Below are 22,607 nucleotides of genomic sequence, written 5' to 3' on the forward strand. Positions count from 1 at the left end.
TATTTTTTATATTTTTTAAAAAATAATTATACTTTTAATTTATTATATAATAAATTAATAATTATATATTTATTTTAATAATAAATATATATACTTTATTAGTCATTTTACGTATAACGGTAACAAGTGAATATAATTTACTAAAACAGATAAAATATATATTATCAGTAATAATAATAATCAACTATTAATTATTCCCATTTAGTTATTAAGTATGTCTAATAATTAAATTAAGCAAATCCTTAGACTCTTTGAAGTTAAGGACTTAAGTATAAATATTTAAAAAAAATATTTTTTTAAGAAAAAAATATTATATAAAATGTAATTAAAAATAATATAAAAATCATTTAATTATTTTAAAATTTTATCTTTAAAATATATTAAATTTATTTTTGATTTAATTTTAATATTTTAATTCATATATTTAAAAATATTTTTTCTTTTAAAATAATATTAAATAGTTTTGTAAATTTCTTATCTTCGGTATTTCTAAATAAAATCAAATTGAATCAATAATAAATTTGATTCAATCTATTTTAATATTTAAAATAATTTAATTTATATATTTTTTTGTTTAGAACAATTAAAAAATATTTTCTAATTTTGAAAATTTTTTTGGATGGATTTATGGAGGATATCAAAGTACAACAACAATAATATAGAGTTTATGTTTAGGTTATGCGTATTGATGATCCATTTCTAATTTTGTACTCCCTTAAAATACAACTCAAATCACATCCGAGTGAATACACTTAATCAATTTAAACAGGACGCATTATATAAAATCATGATAATTTTATTTAAATTTAAAATAAGGCTTATTTAAAATAATAATTTATTAATTTTTTATTAATTGGGTGTATATATACAAAGGTGGGTGCAAAAAATTTCTAATCAAATCCTAGGGAGTGGAGGGACAACCGTCCCTCATACTTAGGAAAAAAAATCATAAATATTATTTATATGTTAATAAAAAAAATTATCACTTATTTTTATTTACACCTCATATTTTTTTCTAAAATTTTTATATTGTCCCTCAAAGTGAAAAATATGTTTTTATCAAGTTAGAAATTAAAATTTTAATTAAATGAGTGAAAATTCTAATTAAATTTATAGCTCATATATATTTATAGTAATCACAATTACAGGAGATAAATAATCAATTTAAAAGAAATATAATGAAATTACTTGTTCTTTGCATATATTTTTATCATATAGAAGGTTGTAAGATGTTAATATACATAATGTTGAAAATATTTATATGCTTGTAAATAAATTTTATCTTAAAAACCTTTTTTACGGTCCATTTGTTTCGTGAAAAATAATTTATGTGTGAAAAATATTTTATATGAAAATTGTTTTTTAAGAAAATATTTTTTCATGAAAATATTTTTTATTATTTGATTATAATATTAAATTAATAATATATATTTATATAGGATTAAGTGTTTTTATATTCTAATAAAATTATCAAAATCTGAAAAATGACTTCCTCTCTTGAGAAGAGGAAGCTATTTTTTTTAAATGACTTAATTTTTTATTTAACAAGAAAAATAATTTTTATTGACCTATTTTCTTAAGTATTTCAAACTTTATATATATTTTCTAAAAGATTTTTTTTTTAAAGTTCAGTTAAAACTCGCTTTTTAATGTTAAAAAAAAAAAACCAATTTTTTAATTTTGATGTTGATCAAAAGTTACAATTTCAAAAATGTTAATAATTTTAAAATTTTGCAAATTTTATTAAAAATAGGAAAATAAAAAATTATCCTCTTGTTGATAGATTAGTCTACTTATACTATTTTTTCCAATATATATTGTCAGGAAAATTTTCTAAAAATATAAAATTCTGTTTGTTTAGTGAAAAATAATTTATTTATAGAAAATATTTTTTTTTAAATTATTTTTAAAAAAATATTTTTCATTATCTAGTTACAATGTTAAATTAATTATACATATTTATGTTATGCATGTATAATTATTTTTTATAATTTAATAAAATTATCAAAATTCAAAAAAATAACTTAAATTTTTTTAACTAATAAAATATTTTTTATTAACTTATTTATTGAATACTCTAAATATTAAAAAATATAAAAAATATTTTTAAAAAAATATTTTTAACAAAACAAATGAAGCCTAAAATACAAAATTTATCCTCTTGTTGCTATATATATAAGTCTACTTATATGCTAACTTTACCAATGTGTATTGTAATAATAAAGTACATATTTTTCTGATGTATGAAAATTATTAAGATAAAATTGTACAATAATATATATGAATGATAATATTTTTTCCATTGAGACAATTGGATATTAATCAATTATATTAATGGCAAAAAGAAATTCAGATACCATTTGGAATATATCGTAGAATTTTTATTTTTAATTATTATTTTATTTGAATATATATATATATATATATGAATAAATAAAATATTTTTATATAGGATTAATTATTAAAAATCTAAACCTTTTTGCGAAATTACAATTTAATTTAATTGCTTTAATTTTGATAATTTAAGTCAAATTGAAACATTTTATTGTTATTTTATTCAATTAATAAAAATAATTAAAATTGAACCTATTTCCCTATCTTTCTATATATATATATATATATTCCCTTCCAATCCCTGTTGAATTTATCATCAATATACCACAATCAACAATATGCATTTTTTTTTCTTTTATTGGCAAAATTAAATATAGATTTAATCATTCACTAAAAATAAAAGGTGCAGAGGAGAAGCAAAGAAAGAAAAATATTAATTTTTAATTTTTGATTAATAAATTAGTAAATTTTAATTCAGTTTTGATAAATTTATTTGATTGAATTAAATTGAAATAAAATAATTGAATTAAATTATAATTTAACAAAAAATTATTTTTATAATTAAGCCTTAATATTTTTAGTTTTTTTTTTTGAAGCAAGTTAAATATTTTAATTAAAATTTAATTAATCTGTGAATGAGTAGAGGCGAGAAACTATTAGGATTTGGATGGGAAATAACTTGTTTGTTTCTTTAGAAAATAGAAGAAGAAGAAAAATAGGAGAAAATGACAACTCTGACATTGGAACAGAGGGAAAGGTTTTTTTTTTTAACAGAAGAAATACCATCATTAATGAGAGAAGTTACACACAGTCCTTCCGTAGAAGAGAAACAAGTTGATGTGGGGGTTAGAACTCCACCCACTTACAGTATAACCATTCCTAGCTTTAACTGCAACCCAGTTTGCACATTTATTTGCTGATCTTGGGGAGAAGAAAACTTGTATTCTAGGATGAAGCTGCATTAAATCTTTAATTTCATGAATGATAGCCGCTAAATCCCAAGGAATAGGAGCTAGCGTAGTCAATATAAGCTGAACAATTTGATTAGAATCTATATGGATGGGACAGAAAGGGAAACCTCTGCTGATAGCAAATAACAGAGCAGCTCTTACTGCTATCCCTTTTGCCGCTTCTGGTGATAGGCAAGAGAACTTCGCTGCACACCCATCTAACAGTCTACCTTCTGAATTCCTACCAACAAACCCATAACCTGCTTCACATGTCTCATAATTGAAAGAAGCATCTGTATTTATCTTGATAACTCCCGCTGGAGGAGGGTTCCAACGCCCATAATCAGACCTTACATGAGTAGGAGATGATAGCCAAGAATGGAGCTGCGAAATGGAAACATTCGTCCCTTCCTCAAAATCATTCAGGGCTTTCCTAATAGTAATCATCGGGCTGGGTTGAATATCATTAAAGATAGCTTCGTTTCTAGATTACAGATATGCCATGTTAAGAAGCTAGCCATGTGCATGGTATACTGATCATGTGGAGTTCCCAACACCATAACACTTTTCATCCAATCCAGAAAAGACCCGAACCCTTCCTTTCTAGGACTGAAGCCTAGATTTGATCCAACTCCGGAGTTTCCTCATCAAATCGTTCTTTATTTATATTTATTTGCAAATGAATTTTTTTAAGATAAAAGAAATTGAATTTTTTATTCTCAATAAAAAATAAATTAAATTAAATTATTGTAAAATTTTAAATTTTGAGAGGGAGATAGATAGAGGAGAGAAAGGAGAAGAATATAATAGAAATTTCATTTTTAGATACTTTTAATTGGCTTAAAATATTTTTTTATAAATAGTGATAAGTGTTTGATATGATTAGTTTAACACTTTTATCCTTTAAACGAAGTTGAGTATTCGATTATCGTGGATAAAAAAGATACTTATTAGAAGCGCTTTACTTTTTAATGGGTTGATTCGAAGTGAATATGATTAATTTTTTTTTTATTAATAATTGTATTGTTAGTTAATTTATACATTTATTTTTTGATATAAATTTATTAATATAATATTTTTTTAATTGCATAAAAAATTATAATTTTTTAATTTCACTATAGAGAATAAGGACAAATAAATTTCAATTATAAAATTTTACTAAATGTGAATTATATGAAATTAAATTAAATTCTACCTCTAATATCAAATAGTAAAATTCATTTTAAATAAATTTTAAAATTTGTGGTAAGATTCAACCAAATGTAAATTTTAAAATTTAATAAAGCTTAACAATTTTTGTATGTGTGTAATGATAGCTAAACAAAAAGAAAATAAAAAGGTGAAAAATAGAAACAGGAAAATTGGTGATAGCCACAATTTCATCAATGAAACATGCGAATGGGACCGTCATATCCACATGGAGTCGAAGGAGTGCCACAACTGCCAAAGTGAAACAGGAACTAGGCCACAGGATAATGTCTTCTGGTTTTCTTTTTGAACCTTAGCAGAAACAAACTTGGTCTATGAAAATGGAGAGTTGTTCCTCGCAATCATCTACTATACCCACCATACCCACTTCTCTAACCAAAACTGGCTTCCTTGACAAAGCTTCTGTACATGGTCAGCTCCTCAGATTCCCCAGTTTCAATAAGTATCCACATGCCAGAAAGCTTAAAACTTTTGACGTCAAAGCTCAAGCCTCAGGTATATAACAAGTCTCGTACTGTTCTACATTTGATCAATTTGTTATATTTCTTTTTTTGTGAAATGGGTATTATTTTATTATTTGACTCTTTGATTACTTTGGTGCCTCATTGCTATGAACTTTATCTTCCTATGTCATGAAGAGAAGATGGGTTTCATTGCAGTTGAATTGATTTCCTGTGTTTGACCCCTTCTCAATTAATCCCTCTAGAATTGTTATCAGGTTGTCAATTATAGGTAGAAAGATCACATTCAGATTAGTACTTGGCAGACTTGTAGTGTGAGATGTATTCAAATGCTGTCAAGCATTGCAATGAAGTCATAGCTCAGGTGGCACTTGCATATTCATTTCTTTTCACTTATTAAGGAAATGATGCAATGTAGAATTTGGTGAAGTAACTCTATACAATTTGCTTAGCAGTTAATTGAATAGGATTTGCTATATTGTGCACAAGGAAGGAAAATTATGTATCAGGTTTTATGATTTTATGCATCTAAGCATGTCTATTCTTTTTGCGGGAGCATGACCTTCATGCTGAAGCTTTCCAATTGTTTGAAATTAATTAATCTGACTGAACAGAAATTATTTGCATCTAGGAACAATTTTTGAGATCTTTTCTTGAATAAATGTCATTTTTTTCCCTTCTCTTTTTAAAGTGAAATATGAAGAAGGTCAACTAAATATCATTTCAATGGCCATATAACAGACTATTTATCTTTGTTTAAAGTTGATTAAATATTAGAAATTTAATGAACTAAGATGGTATAGGAAACAAATTTTGCCAACACAAAGACAAAGTAATGAATTAGCTGACTGATGACTGTTGCCTGAAGCATAAAGAGGTTCAAATGATGGAAGATTTCTGTTTTCTGTTACATTAATATTTTGTATTTATATCTTTAAATTATCTGCGGGAGAAAGAGATTTTTTTTTCTTCTTTGGTTTTCTGTTTTAAGACTAAAATATAGTCATTGTCCTAAATTACTTCTTTTTATGTGCAATTGATGTTTATGGATTTTGGTTAGTTATTACCAAATTCAGCTCAGGGGCAGTTGAGGCCATTCCAAAGGAAACAGATATTAAAGATGATAATCTTGTCTTTGTTGCTGGTGCAACTGGTAGAGTCGGGTCACGGACAGTGAGGTTACTTCTACTGCTCAATTTTCAAATTGATGACTGGTTGTAAATGTTCCTGATGATTGTACTTTCTTTCAGGGAGCTTCTCAAACTTGGTTTCCAAGTTAGAGCTGGAGTCAGAAGTGCTGAGAAAGCACAAACTCTTGTGCAGGTACGACTTTCATTAACGAAAAAACAAAATCCATATTCTGCTGCATTCATTTTCATTTCAAATTATATGTATATATACTAAAAGAACGTTTTATCTGCAGAGTGTTAAGCAAATGAAACTTGATGGTGAAGGAGCTCAGCGTAAGACATTACAGTAGTGAATTTTGATCATTTTGGACAAAAAAATAACTCATATACTGATAATGTATATATATACTGAACATTAAATTAAAAAAAAAAATTCTTATATAAAGAACGTAACAGTTTTTTTTCTTCTTTAGCCCAGCTGTAGAGAAGCTTGAAGTGGTAGAATGTGATTTAGAGAAACAAAATCAGATTGGATCAGCATTGGGCAATGCATCTATTGTTATATGCTGCATTGGAGCTGGTGAGAAAGAGGTCTTTGACATTACAGGACCTTATCGAATTGATTATCAGGCTGCCAAAAACCTCATTAATGCAGGTAAAAATGATTTTGCATAGGTGCATGCCCATGTTATTCTCTTAAAGCTCCAAGTTTTAGAAAGTTGAGTATTGTTTCTCGTTTGCAGCAACTGCTGCAAAAGTTAAACATTTTATTATGGTTTCGTCATTGGGAACAAACAAAGTTGGATTTCCTGCAGCTATTCTGAAGTAAGTTTAGTAATTGACACAGAAAGACAATTAGTATATGGATTAATGTCAATGATGAAATTTGTTGACATTACTTTGCTTTTGCTGCTACAGTTTGTTTTGGGGTGTCTTGATTTGGAAGAGAAAAGCAGAAGAAGTACTCATAGCCAGTGGTATTCCTTACACTGTAAGCACTTTGAGAATTACTTTCTGATAGAATTGTTGCAATGCATAGGTTTTATGATATGCACTCTACTATGTTTATCATTGCTTTCAACTTGATTACTGATAGTGCTTTTCAGATAGTGAGACCTGGAGGAATGGAGCGACCCACTGACGCATACAAAGAAACGCATAATATTACCTTATCAGAGGAAGACACTTTATTTGGTGGCCAAGTGTCAAATCTTCAGGTAATCTTATTCTTAATTTTATTTTCACACTTAAGATTCTTTTATTATTATTCATAGACAAAAACCTTGTAAAGAAAATAACTAAAATATTAGAATTTAGATAGAGAAAAAAAAGGGAAATTGCCTTTGCTTTCAGTCTGTAGTTTATACTTACTTTTTTGATGAATAATGTATGATCTCAGGCTTCTGAGAATGTATCTCTTCTCAATATAAGTTATCAATCAGATTTCACCCCTTTCTTTGGGTTCATTTTTTCTAATCTCACCCACAGTTCAATCTAGAACTTAGTTGCCTTTATTTTTCTAATGAGGATTGTGACGTTTTAGCCACTCACTGTGTACTTCTTTAGCTTTCAGCTAAAGTCATGCTAGCGCATTTTCTTTATTTTCTCTTCTTTCCTTTTCTTTCTTGTTCCTTTTTTTTTTTCTTCTAGCTTATACTTGCAATATTTTGTTTTAAATTGATTATTCTATGAATAGGTGTTGAGTGACTGTCTCATGCAAAATACACAAGTAATTGGTCAATCTAATTGTACTATTGCTGGAGAAAATGTCTAAAACTTGATCGATAATATATTTAATATCTTCCGTGACTTCTCATTCCCATTTAAATGATTTTTGTCTGTAATGACCTATCTAATTTGTCACAAATTTCAGGTGGCTGAACTCATGGCAGTTATGGCTAAAAACCGTGGGCTTTCCTACTGTAAAGTGGTGGAAGTAATTGCTGAGACAACTGCACCCCAGACTCCAATGGAAAAGCTTCTTGAAAAAATACCATCTCAACGTGTTGAACCAAAGGTATACTCATTCCACTCTTTCCCGCAAATGTAGATATGAAAAATCAAAATATTACTTTATCGATTGGATATTTTCTGTCACAAATTAAATATAATACTAAACTAAAATTTGTTGTGTCCTCAGGAACTGGATGCAGCTGAGGGGCCTGCTACTGTGGCTCCTAAGGAGATGGCAATTGAAGCTCCAAGTCCAAGTTCTCTTTCTCCCATTGAGAAGGGACCTCAACAAGCAACTGTGACAAGGCCACTGTCTCCTTATTATGCGTAAGACATGTCACACCTTACCTCTTTGTAAGGCATAACATGATCTCGTAGTTTAAAACAATTTTCTTACTTTTTGAAAGTGGTGAGCTTTTCTAACAAGTATTAAAACATTTACTTGAAGTTTAAAGATTTGATAAAATTTTTGTCCATTTTTATTTTTCCGCAAATTTTGAAAAAATTTCGGTAGAGTGCCGGTTGTATTTGAGAAAACCGAAAATTTTACCTGTAGAAAACACTTCCAATATAACACTTCATCAAATCACAACCACCATTTCAACTCAACTCAACACAAATTAGCTCAACTCCCATAATTCAAATCAAAATTTCACAACTCAAGAATTTCAATTCAAATATTTCCAAAAATAGAGATAATTAGTTTCATACACATTGCATTAAAGAAAAATTAATTTACATACATCAGTATAAATTTACATCTGAAAATCCAAAATAATAATATTACAAAATCTGTATAACTGCTTATGACCAGTCTATAAATTGCACATACAGCTAATTACATGAAAATAACCATGTACAATCAGGGTATAAAAATTATACCCGACAAAATATTCAAAAGTAGCACAGTAGTCCTTAGCAGCTCACTCAGCTGCTCTATCAGTCTCTTTACTTGCGACAGCAATAAAAAGCTATCGCTGAGTTCTATGACTCAGTGGTGCATAACATACTAAAATACAATTTTATGCATAAATCAAATCACATTTATTCAATTAAGGTGCTGAAAATGAAAAGCAGATACAAAACACAATTTATACTTTTAATCAAACATTCTCATTTCGGAAGTCACAAAACAAATTTTAGAAAAACACACAGTTATATCATGCCATCAGTACAATGTTCATCTCAATAGCCAGAGGCTTATGAGGAATCACAAGGCTAGCTAGCTCAATCTATGGGTACCCATTCAATTTCTTCCTCTACTGGCACACGCCTCAACACTTTAGCCAAAGAGGGAATCAAAATTTAAAACTAATTCCTCCCACTAGTCATGCTAGTGAGGCATTCAAATATATGGTCATGACACTGTGGTTTCAAAACTATCTTAGCAATTTACTAAACATTTATTAACAATTTAAACACATACAATTAAATTTCTAATAATTTAGGTCAAAAGCATAATATTCATTTCAATCACAAATTTGCAATCAAAATAAATCATAATTTATTCATCAAAACAAAGTGTCAAAGAGAATTTACAGAAAGATTTTATATTGTACACAAACCTTATACAAGTTGCCTCTAGGCCTTGACTCGGTGATTCAAATTCTTTCTCAGTATTCTTTTCAACTGAAACACACAATTTCACAATGTTTCAGTATCACAACTTATAATAAATCCAATAAATAAATTCACAATTACTTATGTCTAGCCCTAATATGCTTAAATTAACGTTCTTTGCAAATTTGTATTTCGGGATTACTATTCACGATACTATTCAAGTCAAATTGTTGACTTTCTTATGCTTAATAGGTTTGGAAATTTCAATTTCACCACATACCACATTTTGGTTGCTTAATTTGTTGCTTATGGTTGCCCCTTCAATTTTTAGGTATCCTAGACACAATTTCAAATTTTCAGTTTTGATGTCTTGTTTTGTACAGCTCCATTGGTCATATTGCTATTAGAATCACTTTCTTATTATCTTAGCTTTAATTTCCTTTTTGAATCACTCCATTTGGAGTTTTGTAGCCCAAGTTATGGACATTTGAACATGGCTGGCCAGATTGGTCTAACCCAGATTTCTGGGTACCTAATTTGGTTCTAGCAGTTTTGGACTACTAATTTTAGATGGCAAAATGACTTAGTTATGGGTAGAATTTGGATTGGTGTTCTTCATGAAAGTTGTAGTGCTATGTCATACATTTCTAATGCCATAAAAATCAGGTCATTTTGACCTGTATAGCTCAAGTTATGGACACTGTTCATTTGATCATTTTGGTACAGTAGCAGTGCACTACACCTGAGTTTGACCTAATTGTTCACTAAGTTATGGTCAGTTTTTGAGCATGATTCCTAAACAAAAATGGTCCATTATATGCCTAGTTTCATTCCTAATTGACCTCATACCAATTAGGTGGGTAAATTTTTAGTTTTGGTCCCTGAAAGGGACCTAGGTCAAGCTGCCAGAATCTGAATACTAACCTATCCGAATTGTAACTTGGTTCTAGTAATTCAAACACACCATAAATGGTTCTAATTGACTATTTCTTAATTCAATTAAGGTCAATTGCATCAATTGACTAATTTCCCCAATTTTTTCCAAATTTTCAAATTGCTCAAGAACCCTAATTACAAAATCTTGAAATTTAATGCAATTAACTTACATATTCATTGTTTACACCTCTAATTCAGCTAAATTAACCATTTAATTTCATTAAAATCACTCAATTCATACTCCCTTGATGGCTGGCCGAATTCCCAATCAATCCCCCAACAATTATTTTCTTTAAATTTTAAGTTAATATCTAAGTTACTTGAGCTAAACACACAACTAATAAACCAAAATTTTCAAATTACATGACTTACCTCCACTTGAATTTCAATTCTCCTATTTCTTTCCTTGTCTCCCTTTCTTTCCTTCTTAAACCTTCTTGTTGATGGTGATTTAGGAGTTTTTGAGGGTTTAGGGTTGAAACTTATGGAACAACATCAAGTAATTCAAACTTTAAAAGCTTGTTAATGGAGGTTGGGCAATGGTGGACTATGGAGAGAATTCAACCAAAAATTGGAGGAAGAAGAAAGTCTTTGCTTTTTAATTGTTTAATGATTTTATGTCTTATTTAAATGAATTTCGACTTGGTCAATATTTGTAGAAAAATAAAATTATTTATAATGCCACATATGAGCTCATTATGGTGATGTAATAAACTTTTTTTTCAATTTCTTTTTCTTTTGCATTTATTTTTTTTTATTAGTTCTTTAATCTAGTTCTCAATCCCGAAATTTTTGTTTCTCCGATTTTATTGGACAGTTAGGTCAGGAGTCAGTTCTAGGGGTGAATTGACCAAATTGCCCCTCGCTAGTTCAATCCGGTTTGCAAGTTATTCGATATTTCTTTCGGATCCCTGATCTAATTATTTGACATGCTTAACAATTCTTTTCTGTGATTTTCTCTTTTCCACTGTGTTCGTAGTAGTCGTAGTAGTCCTAAGGACCGCGACATTACATTTTCCGGTTCAAAATTTGAGTTAAGACTGACCTCGCAGTCACTTCCCGGAAAGGTCACTCATCGCTGTGACTTTCGGCTCATTTAACTTTTTATATTCTGTTTTTCTTATTTATACTTAACTATCTAGCAATTACTAATTATTTGTATTCATGGCTTATCTAAGTGTCTTAGATGTAATTCTAGTCTCCTTAATTGTCCGGACCGACACGGTCACCAGAACAGTGAAATATACCAGGCTATACAAATAGGGGTGTTACAAGACAAACCTCCCACTATCCCATTTGGTTCTAGAAGCCACATGAAGAAGTATTGGTTTAGGCATATTATACAGACAATACACTTCCAATGTTTTAGGCAGTATCTTAACATATTTCTATACTTATTATTATTCTACATGAATCCGTAGCAGGCCAAATTGACAGGGAGTATTATTATCTATTGTTGGTACCAATTGTGTTTGAAGTTAGGTTCTTGTAAAGATTGTACATGGCCATATGAAGGCCTCCTGTAGCCTCGAATGGATGCTCATAGCCTTCTATTAGAGTGGGATATGCCAAATAAAATTTCAGTATATCTGTTAAGATATGCTCTTAACTGAAAATGAAAGGTGAGACAAGATTAGTTTATTTTTTATTTATTTTGCCAGAAAGATTATTTCATTTCAAGGTTTACGTAAAGCTCAATTTATTTTAAGGCCTATGTAAAGCCTTATTTGCTTTTCTTTCTGTTATACTATCCAAATATCATGTTGTTATCGTTTTCTTTGTCATTTTAGTTCTTCTTATGACAGTTATGATGATTTAAAACCACCCACTTCCCCTACTCCAACTCCACCTGGTGGTCAGAAAGAAAGGTTCCTTGAATTGCAAATGTTCTCTTCATTGTCTAGCCAAAATTTTGTGTTAGGTGTAAATACGATGGTCATTTCTCTTTCCTTCCCTATAACTTATAGTCCATTCTGTTTTCAGATATGATGATCTCAAACCACCAACTTCCCCATCTCCTACTCCACCAGGGGAATCACTCCCAGCATCTTCCTTGAATGGAGGGTCTAAGGTGGTCAACAATGCACCTCCAACAGCATCAAAAGATGAGCAGCAAAATACAGAAGCAAAGCCAAGGCCACTTTCACCTTATGCAATGTAAGCTTGATGTCTTAGGTGTTTTTTTCGTTTTCCATTGAATTTTCTGGAAGGGTAGCCATTTCATAATTGCAGAAATAAAAAGCACTACTGACTTAGATTGCCCAATCCAAACATATTCAAGGACAAAACTCTCCTAACACTTGATGGTTTCATTTTAAAACCTGGCCAACCTATATGATATTGTTTCAGATAGTTTGTAGTACCCCATAAGGCCATGGGCCATACCCTTTTGTATGCCATGAGAAGATCAAAATTACAGTTTCTGAGGTCTTTCTCTATTTCTTTTCATAACAAGGTATGAAGACATGAAGCCTCCAACTTCCCCATCGCCATCACCAAGGGCATAGAATTGAAACAACTGCACAACCAGAGGAACAAAAAGAGCGAAAAAAAGAAACATTTCAAAGTAGTGTCAATCTTGACATTGTCATTGTGCCAGGGAATCCATTCAACACCTGTCCTTGTAACTTATGAAGAGGCTGGCAACTTGATTTGCGGCTGTCAGTTCTACGAATATTTTTGTAATTGGATTCACTTTGAGATCAGTTTTGAATAACTCAGGCTTGACTTGTCATTTTTTAAAAGGTTTAAATTTAATTTGAATTTTAATATTATAGCTCAAGCTTGGCTCATTGTTTGAGCTTGACTTGAAGTTAACTCATTTATAATATAAACGAATCAAATGGATTATTATAAAATATAATAATAAATACAAATGAGTAAAATTAATGAGTCTTTTCAACGACTTAGCTTAGGAGAAATTTTAAAATATAATTATTATATGCTTATTAGTTATTTTATAATTATTACTGATAATAAATCTTATATGAGTCTCATCGTAATTAATAATTAAAATCTATTTATTTTACACAAAACGATTGAATGAAATAATTTCATTCTCCTCTAAAGATTCACGAAGTGGCTTTTAATCTAATGCCTAAGAATTGTAGTTTGGTCAGGCCCGTTAAAGAATGGGCTATGACCATCGACACCATGCAAGATGGCATACATTGCTGATGTTAAAGCCCAAGTCTTTGGGAACAAGGTTTAGGGTTCTGTCTGCAAATCGTGAAGAAGGAAGGAGTGGGAATCGAATTGAGGATTGTGGGATGGAGATTACTCAAACCTGTACCGGTAAGGAGAGCGTAGCTCCCTCCACAGTTTTGGGTTACCTAGATCCTAACTACTGGTAACCAAAAATCTTGTTTATGTGCTCTGTAATTATTAAAAGAAATCAATTTAATTCTCTGGTGAAGAAGATAATTGTAATTGCTGCTGTTACTTTTATCTCTATAGGAACGAGCGATTCTCAAAAGAGGAGCATTATGAGTGGTTCAAAGACTACTCTCATTTTCGCCATCTCATTCAAGCCCATATAGACCCCAACTCTTCAGTAAATCCACTCACTTTCTCTATTCATGCATGTCTATTTCTATGTCTATAACCTTGGATCAAGCACATTTATTAGTTGCATAAACTTATGAATTTTGCAGTACTCCAAAAATTGAAGCTTCCTGTGATGTACATGCCAATTGCCAAATGTTTCAATACTAGACTTTTTTCAAAGTTTTCATATTGTTTGTTATTGGGTTTGGTATTCATTGTTATTCTAGAGAAATTTTTTTGGTATTTGAGAGTGATTTGGTAACACCATAGTGATAAAGAGAGTTGAATGATGAAGGTGTTGGAGCTTGGTTGTGGAAACTCGCAGTTGTGTGACGAAATGTATAAAGATGGGATTACTGACATAACATGCATTGATTTGTCTGCTGTTGCGGTGGAGAAGATGCAGCAACGCATTTCAGCCAAGGGATATAAAGGTATGGTCTTTTGGTATTCGTTAAAAGTTATATATATTGCATTGCTTATATTCTTAATTCTTATATGCAAGCTTTCTTATTGTTACATTTTCTAATTTCTGATGATTTTGATTGTTGCCTTGGTATCACTACATAAAATTTGGAGGCATGGTCTGTGTGCGTTTTGTCTAAAAAAGTTGCTTACTGTTAAAATCCCACATTGGTTTGGGACAAGGGGGTGTTGTGTGTGTGTGTGTGTGTTAAGATTCCATATTGGTTTGGGACAGAGGTAATGTACCCTTTATATGGTCTTGGACAATCCTCTCCCCATGAGCTAGTTTTTGGAGATGAGTTAGGCCCGGCCTATTTTTTTAAGACTCACTTGTAATGAATATTTGGCTCCTTTCATACCGAGTGAGGTGAAAGATAGGCTTCTCTGTTTTTTTTTTTGTATCTATTTCTTTTGTTTGTGCGTGAAAATAAGTTATTGGTTTAATGTGATAGTGTATAGTTTTACACTCATGGAAGGGGATGCTCCAGGATGATGTGATCTTCTAATGCATATATTTAGAGGAAATGAGGAGGTTTAGAAATCAGAGGTTTCTTTGCCAACAAATGGTGAATTTTTGGATTTATTGAAAGTTTGTTAACTTGTTTGGATGTATGCAATCAAGCCTTCTGATAAGTGTTGGTTTCTACTTTCTAAATGGTGGAATTAAGTCCATCTCCAGTAACAAGAAGGTGTTTATAACTGTCGTGTGATTTCTTTCTTGTCACATTTATCATCAGAAATAAAAGTGCTGGAAGCTGACATGCTACATCTGCCCTTTAGCAACGGGTGTTTTGATGTTGTTATTGAGAAAGGAACCATGGTAAACAGAGAAGCAAGATTGACATTTTCTTCTTTATGGTCTTTTTCTGTTCTTACTTTATCGTAACTATGTTTTCCTGGGACTTTATATGCAAACTTTTTAACAAGTATGCATATTTATTCATTCGATTTTTACCCTGTACTTTCAAGGATGTGCTGTTTGTTAACAGTGGTGACCCTTGGAATCCAAGGCCTGCAACTGTAACCCAGGTCAAGGCAATGCTTGATGGTGTTCACAGGGTTCTGAAACCAGATGGCATTTTCATCTCAATTTCCTTTGGCCAGGTAGAAGTAGAACAAAAAATTCATCTTTATTTCTTTGGAAATTATGGCTAATTTTAGCCTTGCCATTATTGCTCACTTGAAATTCGTCTCCTGCAGCCACACTTCAGGCGCCCTTTATTTGATGCTCAAGAATATACATGGTCTATGGAATGGAGCACCTTTGGTGATGGGTTCCATTATTTTTTCTATATCTTGAGGAAGGTAAGCCCTGAGATTGTTGGTCTTAAATCTTAATTGTCTTTATGCTTCCTGAGCTATGTTAATGAGGCATAAGGCAACTGGGCATTTGTCTACATTGAACCCACTTAGTTTTCATTCCATTTTGAGTGAAGAAGCGCGGAAGAACAAAATGAAAGAATCTTAATTGCTTTTTTTTTTTTTTTTTGCCCTTTTTTAACTTTTAAGCTATTTGTAACTTCACTTTTCTGCATTGTATTTTAAATGGATATATCAACATTTTTCAGGGAAAGAGATCACTGGATGATAAAGCATCCTGTGAAAAAAAGATTGAGGTACCACCCATTTGTCTCCTTCAAGAAGAATTAGAGAGTGAAGATTACATTTTCCGAACAAGGATAGGTGATGATTCCTAGAAATAATTGCAACTTATGTTTGCTGATTCTTTTGTTGCAATATTAGAGAGCGAAGATTAAATTTTCCCAACTAGCATTGATGATGATTACTAGAAATGGTTGTAACTTAGAGAGATTGCATATATAGATGGTTCATGGTTCTGTAGCTATTGAAGATGAGTTTGTTTTTGGGCTTGATGGTCGCGGTGGTGGGGAAGATGATCCCGGGATTTATATATTTGAATCGGCAATCTTTGGAATTGTATTTAGTATTCCATGCAGGCTTTTGATCAATTACAAAACCCAGTAAGGATTTTTCTTGTTCTTTGTTTGCCTGGCAAGTTTTTGAATGTTGTGCTCTGTTTTTGTTCGTTCTCTGTGAATTGGAGCTGAATTGGTCTGAATATTTCTTGTTACTTTTATCATTCTCCTCTGGGTAATTTTTATAACCCGTAGGTGAATTTTATTTCATATTTCATTTTTATTTTTTAATTTTAATTTATTATTAAAAAATAGTTATATTTTAATTTTATTTCGTAAAAAATTCTTCTACCATGTAATATTTAGATTAAAAGATCCTCTAAGGTACAGTGTAATGTTTACAAATGGAATTTTAGTATTTCTCGATGAAGGATAAATTCTCATTAATAATTTTGTGATAGATCTATATGGTTGTTAAAATGAATAATATTTTTTTTAATATTTTTTTAAGTATGAGAGGAAAAGAGGTAAAAAATAATAATAATCTTACAATTTTTTTAACCTAAAAATATGCTATAGCAACTTAGGCAACTTATGGGGATTTTGTTGCAAAAGAAAAAATTAAAGCTCAAAGATTTTGTAATAATAAATTAAAATTAAAGGACGAAACTGAGACACTAAATAAAATTTAGGGATGAGCTATAAAAATTACTCATTCTCTTTACTCATTCTCCTTTTCCTTTTTCTTTTACACTTTTTTTTTTTTCTATATTCCTCACGGACTGCTTCTTATTTTTCTTCTTCCTCCTCACCACCAAGTCTGCGGCCCTTGGAAGCAATGAAATAAAAATTTTTGCGAGGGGGTGTCACGGGTTAGTATTCATAATTTTTTTTTTTAATTTTTATTTTAATTAAAAGTAATAAATAATTGTAATATTTAAAAATATAGAAATTAATAGGATATTATTTAAAATGATTGAAATAATATTTTATCAGTAAAAATAATATTTATTAAATCATAATTAATAATTAAGTATAAAAAATAAAAATTAACTTAAATGAATTTTATCTGAAAATTGAAGTGACAATTTGAAGTTTATTCCAATATTAAATGTAAAAAGAATTGGCACCTTTCGACTTTCAAATGGTCAACCTTTTTTTTTTAATGCAAGAAAGTCAGCCTCTTTATTTTTCTGGCTTTATGGTGCCCAATTATTTTCATGAAATGAAGGCTAAATTGACTCTAAAGAATTTGCAAATATTCATTTTGGTTTCTTTGCTATTGGCAATAAACATATATATGTGGGTTCATTGTCTTCGGATGGGCAGTGAACAACAACCACCCACATAAATATCTCTCTCTAGGTTTTAGAGAGAGAGAGAGCAATCTTTCCCTTATCTCTTTTGGGTAAGGAACAACTTTTTTCCTTTTTCTGAAGTATGAGTTGTAAGAAAAAAATAACAATAACAATAAGTTTTGATTGTGCCCTCCTTAAGGAAAATATATCTCTATTATATTGCTGTCAGGTAGTTCGGAGAAATCCCTTCAAAGTAACAAAGTTAAAATAGAATTCTAGATACAATTATAGAATTCCCCCAAAAACGAATTAACGAATAACAATGTTAATTGTAAGTAGAAATAAAGATAATAAAAAGAAGAGAAAGAGTTAATTAATTTATGTTCAAAATTGCTATTTATAAAGTATTTGCATCTCACTTTGTATCTATTAAAATAATTACATCTAAGACTTGTACCTTTTAGAACAGATATACTTTGTATCTCTTAAAATAATTACATTTGTTCGCTTATATCTGTTAGAATAATTACATTTATTCACTTATACCTCTTATAACAGATATAATTATTGGTAACAAATAGTTAGTTTTGATGCATTTTAAAGAACAATCATAACTCTTTGGGACAATTTTTCCTATCACTAACTATTTCTAACATGAGTTGTTTCATCCGCACCTCCAGGCAAGGTTGTAAATAGTCTTTAAGTTGGGTCTATTTTTGCACACAAGTTGGGATTGATTAGAGGGAGACAATTGTGGATTTGCTTTGGGTTTTGGTCAACTGAGCTTATAGTGTTTTCTGTGTCTTGTTGTCGTTCTATAGGAGGGTGCTCAAGAGTAAGCATGTGAATGGCACCATATTGTCGGCCTCCTTTATTGATGGTCATTGACCCATAAGGCTATAAGAGAAGGAGAAGCCTATAAGCTTTGTCGTTAAACCTTTTTGTAGGTCACTAGATAGTTGTTGAGCTAGAGGTCTGAGGCCCTTTTTGCCATTTTTGAAAGACAAGCTCCATTGCTACTTCATGAAAGTTATCTTGGTTAGTTAGAGAAATGCCTACTTTCAATCTTCTAGACGGCTGTGATCAATGGTGGCGTTGTAGCAACACTTTCTTCTTTGGATATTGTTATGTGCATCGGGTGCACATATACACTCTCTCTGAAAATATGAGTCCTACCTCTCTATAATTAAGCAAAAATTGTTTTACTTTATCCAAGGGAATCCTATTTTTTAATGTTCCCAGTAAATCTAATAATTAACCCTTCTTCTTACCCGATTTGTAACAAGGGTACTTAATTATGGGTCTTGTGCTTTGTGTATATGGTTAATAGCAGATTAGGAGCTTCTGTGTTTTTTTCTTCTTTTCAATGATTTTGGGCAAGCTTTATTAAGATGGTCCTTAAGCCCTAGGCTTGTACTTAATTGCTCAACTTAATTAACCAAATCTTTATCTTTGAAAATGAAAAACATATGTGTTTGTCGCACTAAACATATTTACAACCATTATTGAATTATGCCTAAATGCTGCAAAAAGAGATTTTATTTTATTTTTTTTTCTTTTCTTCTTTAAATTTTAATTTCCTCTCAATCAAGATGTAACACTTGTATAAATATTCTATATACAAAATAGAATAACTAACATTTGAAAATTTTAAAAGATAAGAGGTAGTAGGATTTGACTTTCTAATTCCCTAACTATTAATTGTTTTACTACTAGTTTAATGTCTTTTTTTTTTACTATTATTTGTTTATTTCTTCTATTTAAATTAGCTTATGAAATTAAAATTCTGATTAAATTAATTCTATTCTCTCTTATTTTTGAATTGAATAATACTATTTTTCTTTTAATCTGACATGCTCTTTTCTTAAAAAATCTCAATCCAAATAGAGAAGCCATTTGATTCATCGTTAGATATCGTAACTGATAGAATACTCATAAAAATCATTATACTTAAATTTAGGTTAATATTCTAAATACTTAAATCTAATTAAAATTTATTCTTAACTACCGTACTCGTCTCAAACATATAATTATTATTATTCGAATAATATTTAAATCTATTTAATTTTAGATATTTTAATTAATAATATACATAAGAAATTTTTATTAACAATTTAAATTTTAAAATTTATTAATTTTATAAAATATTTAAATTTTATTTATTTAAAATATAAAATATAAAAATTTATAAATAATATTGTTAAAAAACTTATATTTTATATTTAAATAATCTATATAAATATATAAAAGTAAAAGACAAGAGTAATTTCCTCTTTTGGTAGCTTCTATAAATTTTAAATATATTTTTTAATTTTATAAAAGTAAATGACAACAGTAATTTTCTTTTTCCAAATTTTCTCTTTTTCACCTAGCGGCTTCTATAAAAATTTTAAATATATTTTCAAATTTTAGCAAATAGGACAATGGTAATTTTCTCTTTCCTACGTGGTAATTTCTATAAAATTTAAATATATTTTCTAATTTTAGCAGATAGGACAATAGTAATTTCCTTTTTCATATTTGGTAGTTTCTATAAATTTTAATTTTATTTTTTAATTTTATAAAAGTAAAAGATAATAGTAATTTGCTATTTCCTAATTTTCTTTTTTCCACCTGGCAGCGTGTGTAAAAATTTTAAATATATTTTCAAATTTTAGCAAATAGGATAATAGTAATTTACTTTTTGCCCACTTGGCAACTTCTATAAATTTTTATTATATTTTCTAATTTTATAAAAGTAAAAGACAATAATAATTTCTTCTTTCCAAATTGACAACTTTTATAAATTTTAAATATATTTTCTAATTTTATAAAAGTAAAGGATGATAGTAATTTTAGTTTCTAGAAATTTTAAATATATTTTCTAATTTTCATAAAAGCTTTCCTACTTTGCAGCAAGAGTAATTTATTCTTTTTTTTTTTTACTTTCCAATATATTTTCCAATTTTTATAAATTTTTCCTACTTAACAGCTTTTATATAATTAAAAAAGTAAAAAATATAAGCAATTTAATATATTTTCTAATTTTAGCATATAGGACAATGGTAATTTCCTTTTTCCTACTTGGTAGCTTTTATAAATCTATATCTATCTATATCTATATAAATATATAAAAACAAATGACAAATGTAATTTTCTCTTTCTACTTTGCAATTTCTGTACATTTAAATGTATTTTTCAATTTTCATAAAAAAAAATAAGGGTAATTTTCTCATGTTTATTTAGTAACCTTTAATTAAGAGAAATAAGTTATTTTTAATTAAAATTAATTTATTTATTACTTGACAACTCTTCAAATTACTCTTCCATTCCCATTTTATCTTTTGATATACAAATATTACAATTCCCGTAGCAATTTTCTCACTCTTATTTAGTAATTTTTAATTTTTAATTAAGAGAAATAAGTGAATTTTGATTGAAATTGATTTATTTATTATTTAAAATTTCTCAAATTACTCATCCATTTCTCTTTTAGCTTTTGATATCCCTATATTGCAATCTCATTATTATAATTCGATGTTTGTAGTGTTTTTTTCTTTTCTCTTTTTAAACTCCCAAACTATTTAATTATTTTCATATAAGAGCAATTAAAATACATATAATTCAATGTTTGTAACATTTTTTACTTCCCTTTAAATTTCCTAAGTATTTAATTATTTCCATGTAAGTTTGAAATTTTAGATTCATTTCACAATTTCCAAAATCAAAACCAAGGCCCTATTTGATCAATTCTCTCACTGTCTCTCTTCTCCTTGATGCACGAGGGTGAGTATTCATAGTCCATTTTCCTTTGTTTGGTTGTTAAGAAGTGAAAGTATATTTGAAATTGGAAATGAGATTGGTGCAAAAGAGGCTTAGGTGTAGCCCGTGATCTTAGGAAAGGAGAATTGGTTTTTAGAGTTTAAAAATATGCCTTGTTAATAAGGGATATTTGTTTAAAAATATGCCTTGTTAATAATAGGATATTTGTTTATTTTCTTTATTTTCTAGCAAAATAAGAATAATGGATTCTATCTATTTTCGTTTTATAACTTTACCTGAATTTGTAGTTGCTGATTTCTTCCTATAAAATTTAATGTAGATAATGATGGTAATGTATTTAGGTAAATTCTTTTTATTTTAGTTATAAATTAATGTTTGTAATAATTTTTTTTCTTCCCCTTTTAAATTTTCAAAGTATTTAATTATTTTCATATGAGGTTAATCAAACTAATTTAATAAATTTAATATACCACTCTATCATTTTTTATAGAAAAAAAAGAAAATTCTACAAAATAAAACGAATAACATGAGAGTCAAATGATTATGTCAAGACCCAACCTATGGGCCGGACCGGCACTAAGACCTGAGCCGGCCTAAAGCCCCCGAGGCCTGTAGTAAGCCTAACTATTCCTCAACCCAACTCTAAGGCCCATTTGGGCCTAATTTCAAAAATTCAACCGGATGTAGTAAGCCTAACTATTCCTCAACCCAACTCTAAGGCCCATTTGGGCCTAATTTCAAAAATTCAACCGGATAGAGTCCGGCCATAAAATGGACCATTTAACGGGGAGTTTTTTACTTAACCAACCTGTAAACACAATATATAATAAATTGGGAAGCTCAGCTCACCCTCCGCATAATCAAAATGTCATAACTCAAATGGGAGCTCAGCTCCCTCATCCAGTCCCATCATGCATACAGTTAATAATTTTACAGGTCCAATATAACTTTTATAATACAGGCCCAAAATAAAAATAAGTGCTTCTAACACATGCAGAGTCTAAAATTTAACTCAATTGTACAAAATATATTAAATACTATTAATGGACCTGCGAAGAAGAAGAACATGTTAGCCACAACAGATAATCCTCCTGTAGCCTGGAAAAATAGATGAACAGGAGTGAGC

At 29.4% G+C, this 22,607-nt stretch overlaps 3 protein-coding genes across 5 annotated transcripts; 2 read left to right on the top strand and 1 right to left on the bottom strand.

Annotated features, from left to right (window-relative positions):
* Nucleotides 1-3,122: 3,122 nt before the first annotated feature.
* Nucleotides 3,123-3,731, bottom strand: LOC131174064 (uncharacterized). The gene has a single exon (XM_058137106.1). It carries the CDS (start codon nucleotides 3,729-3,731, stop codon nucleotides 3,123-3,125), a length of 609 nt encoding a protein of 202 aa, XP_057993089.1.
* Nucleotides 3,732-4,698: 967 nt separating this feature from the next.
* On the top strand, nucleotides 4,699-13,278 carry LOC110664996 (protein TIC 62, chloroplastic). Of its 3 annotated transcripts, XM_058136063.1 has the most exons (13): nucleotides 4,699-4,988; nucleotides 6,015-6,132; nucleotides 6,205-6,277; nucleotides 6,378-6,417; nucleotides 6,563-6,739; nucleotides 6,828-6,909; nucleotides 7,003-7,075; nucleotides 7,191-7,301; nucleotides 7,958-8,101; nucleotides 8,225-8,364; nucleotides 12,339-12,401; nucleotides 12,517-12,690; nucleotides 12,989-13,278. In XM_058136063.1, the coding sequence occupies exons 1-13, from the start codon at nucleotides 4,808-4,810 to the stop codon at nucleotides 13,038-13,040; spliced, it is 1,428 nt and encodes a 475-aa protein (XP_057992046.1). In that variant the 5' UTR covers nucleotides 4,699-4,807; the 3' UTR covers nucleotides 13,041-13,278. The 3 variants fall into 3 exon arrangements, with proteins under 3 accessions (XP_057992046.1, XP_057992048.1, XP_057992047.1); XM_058136064.1 differs by lacking the exon at nucleotides 12,339-12,401 and having other exon boundaries at nucleotides 4,700-4,988; XM_058136065.1 differs by lacking the exons at nucleotides 12,339-12,401; nucleotides 12,517-12,690; nucleotides 12,989-13,278 and adding an exon at nucleotides 11,806-12,093 and having other exon boundaries at nucleotides 8,225-8,366.
* Nucleotides 13,279-13,649: 371 nt separating this feature from the next.
* LOC110665084 (uncharacterized) lies at nucleotides 13,650-16,544 on the top strand. Its single transcript, XM_021825074.2, has 7 exons — nucleotides 13,650-13,882; nucleotides 13,990-14,086; nucleotides 14,375-14,513; nucleotides 15,282-15,364; nucleotides 15,514-15,648; nucleotides 15,745-15,849; nucleotides 16,113-16,544. The coding sequence occupies exons 1-7, from the start codon at nucleotides 13,665-13,667 to the stop codon at nucleotides 16,239-16,241; spliced, it is 906 nt and encodes a 301-aa protein (XP_021680766.2). The 5' UTR covers nucleotides 13,650-13,664; the 3' UTR covers nucleotides 16,242-16,544.
* Nucleotides 16,545-22,607: the final 6,063 nt, after the last annotated feature.

The sequence above is a fragment of the Hevea brasiliensis genome, chromosome 15 (assembly GCF_030052815.1).
Source record: "Hevea brasiliensis isolate MT/VB/25A 57/8 chromosome 15, ASM3005281v1, whole genome shotgun sequence".
NCBI lineage: Eukaryota > Viridiplantae > Streptophyta > Magnoliopsida > Malpighiales > Euphorbiaceae > Hevea > Hevea brasiliensis.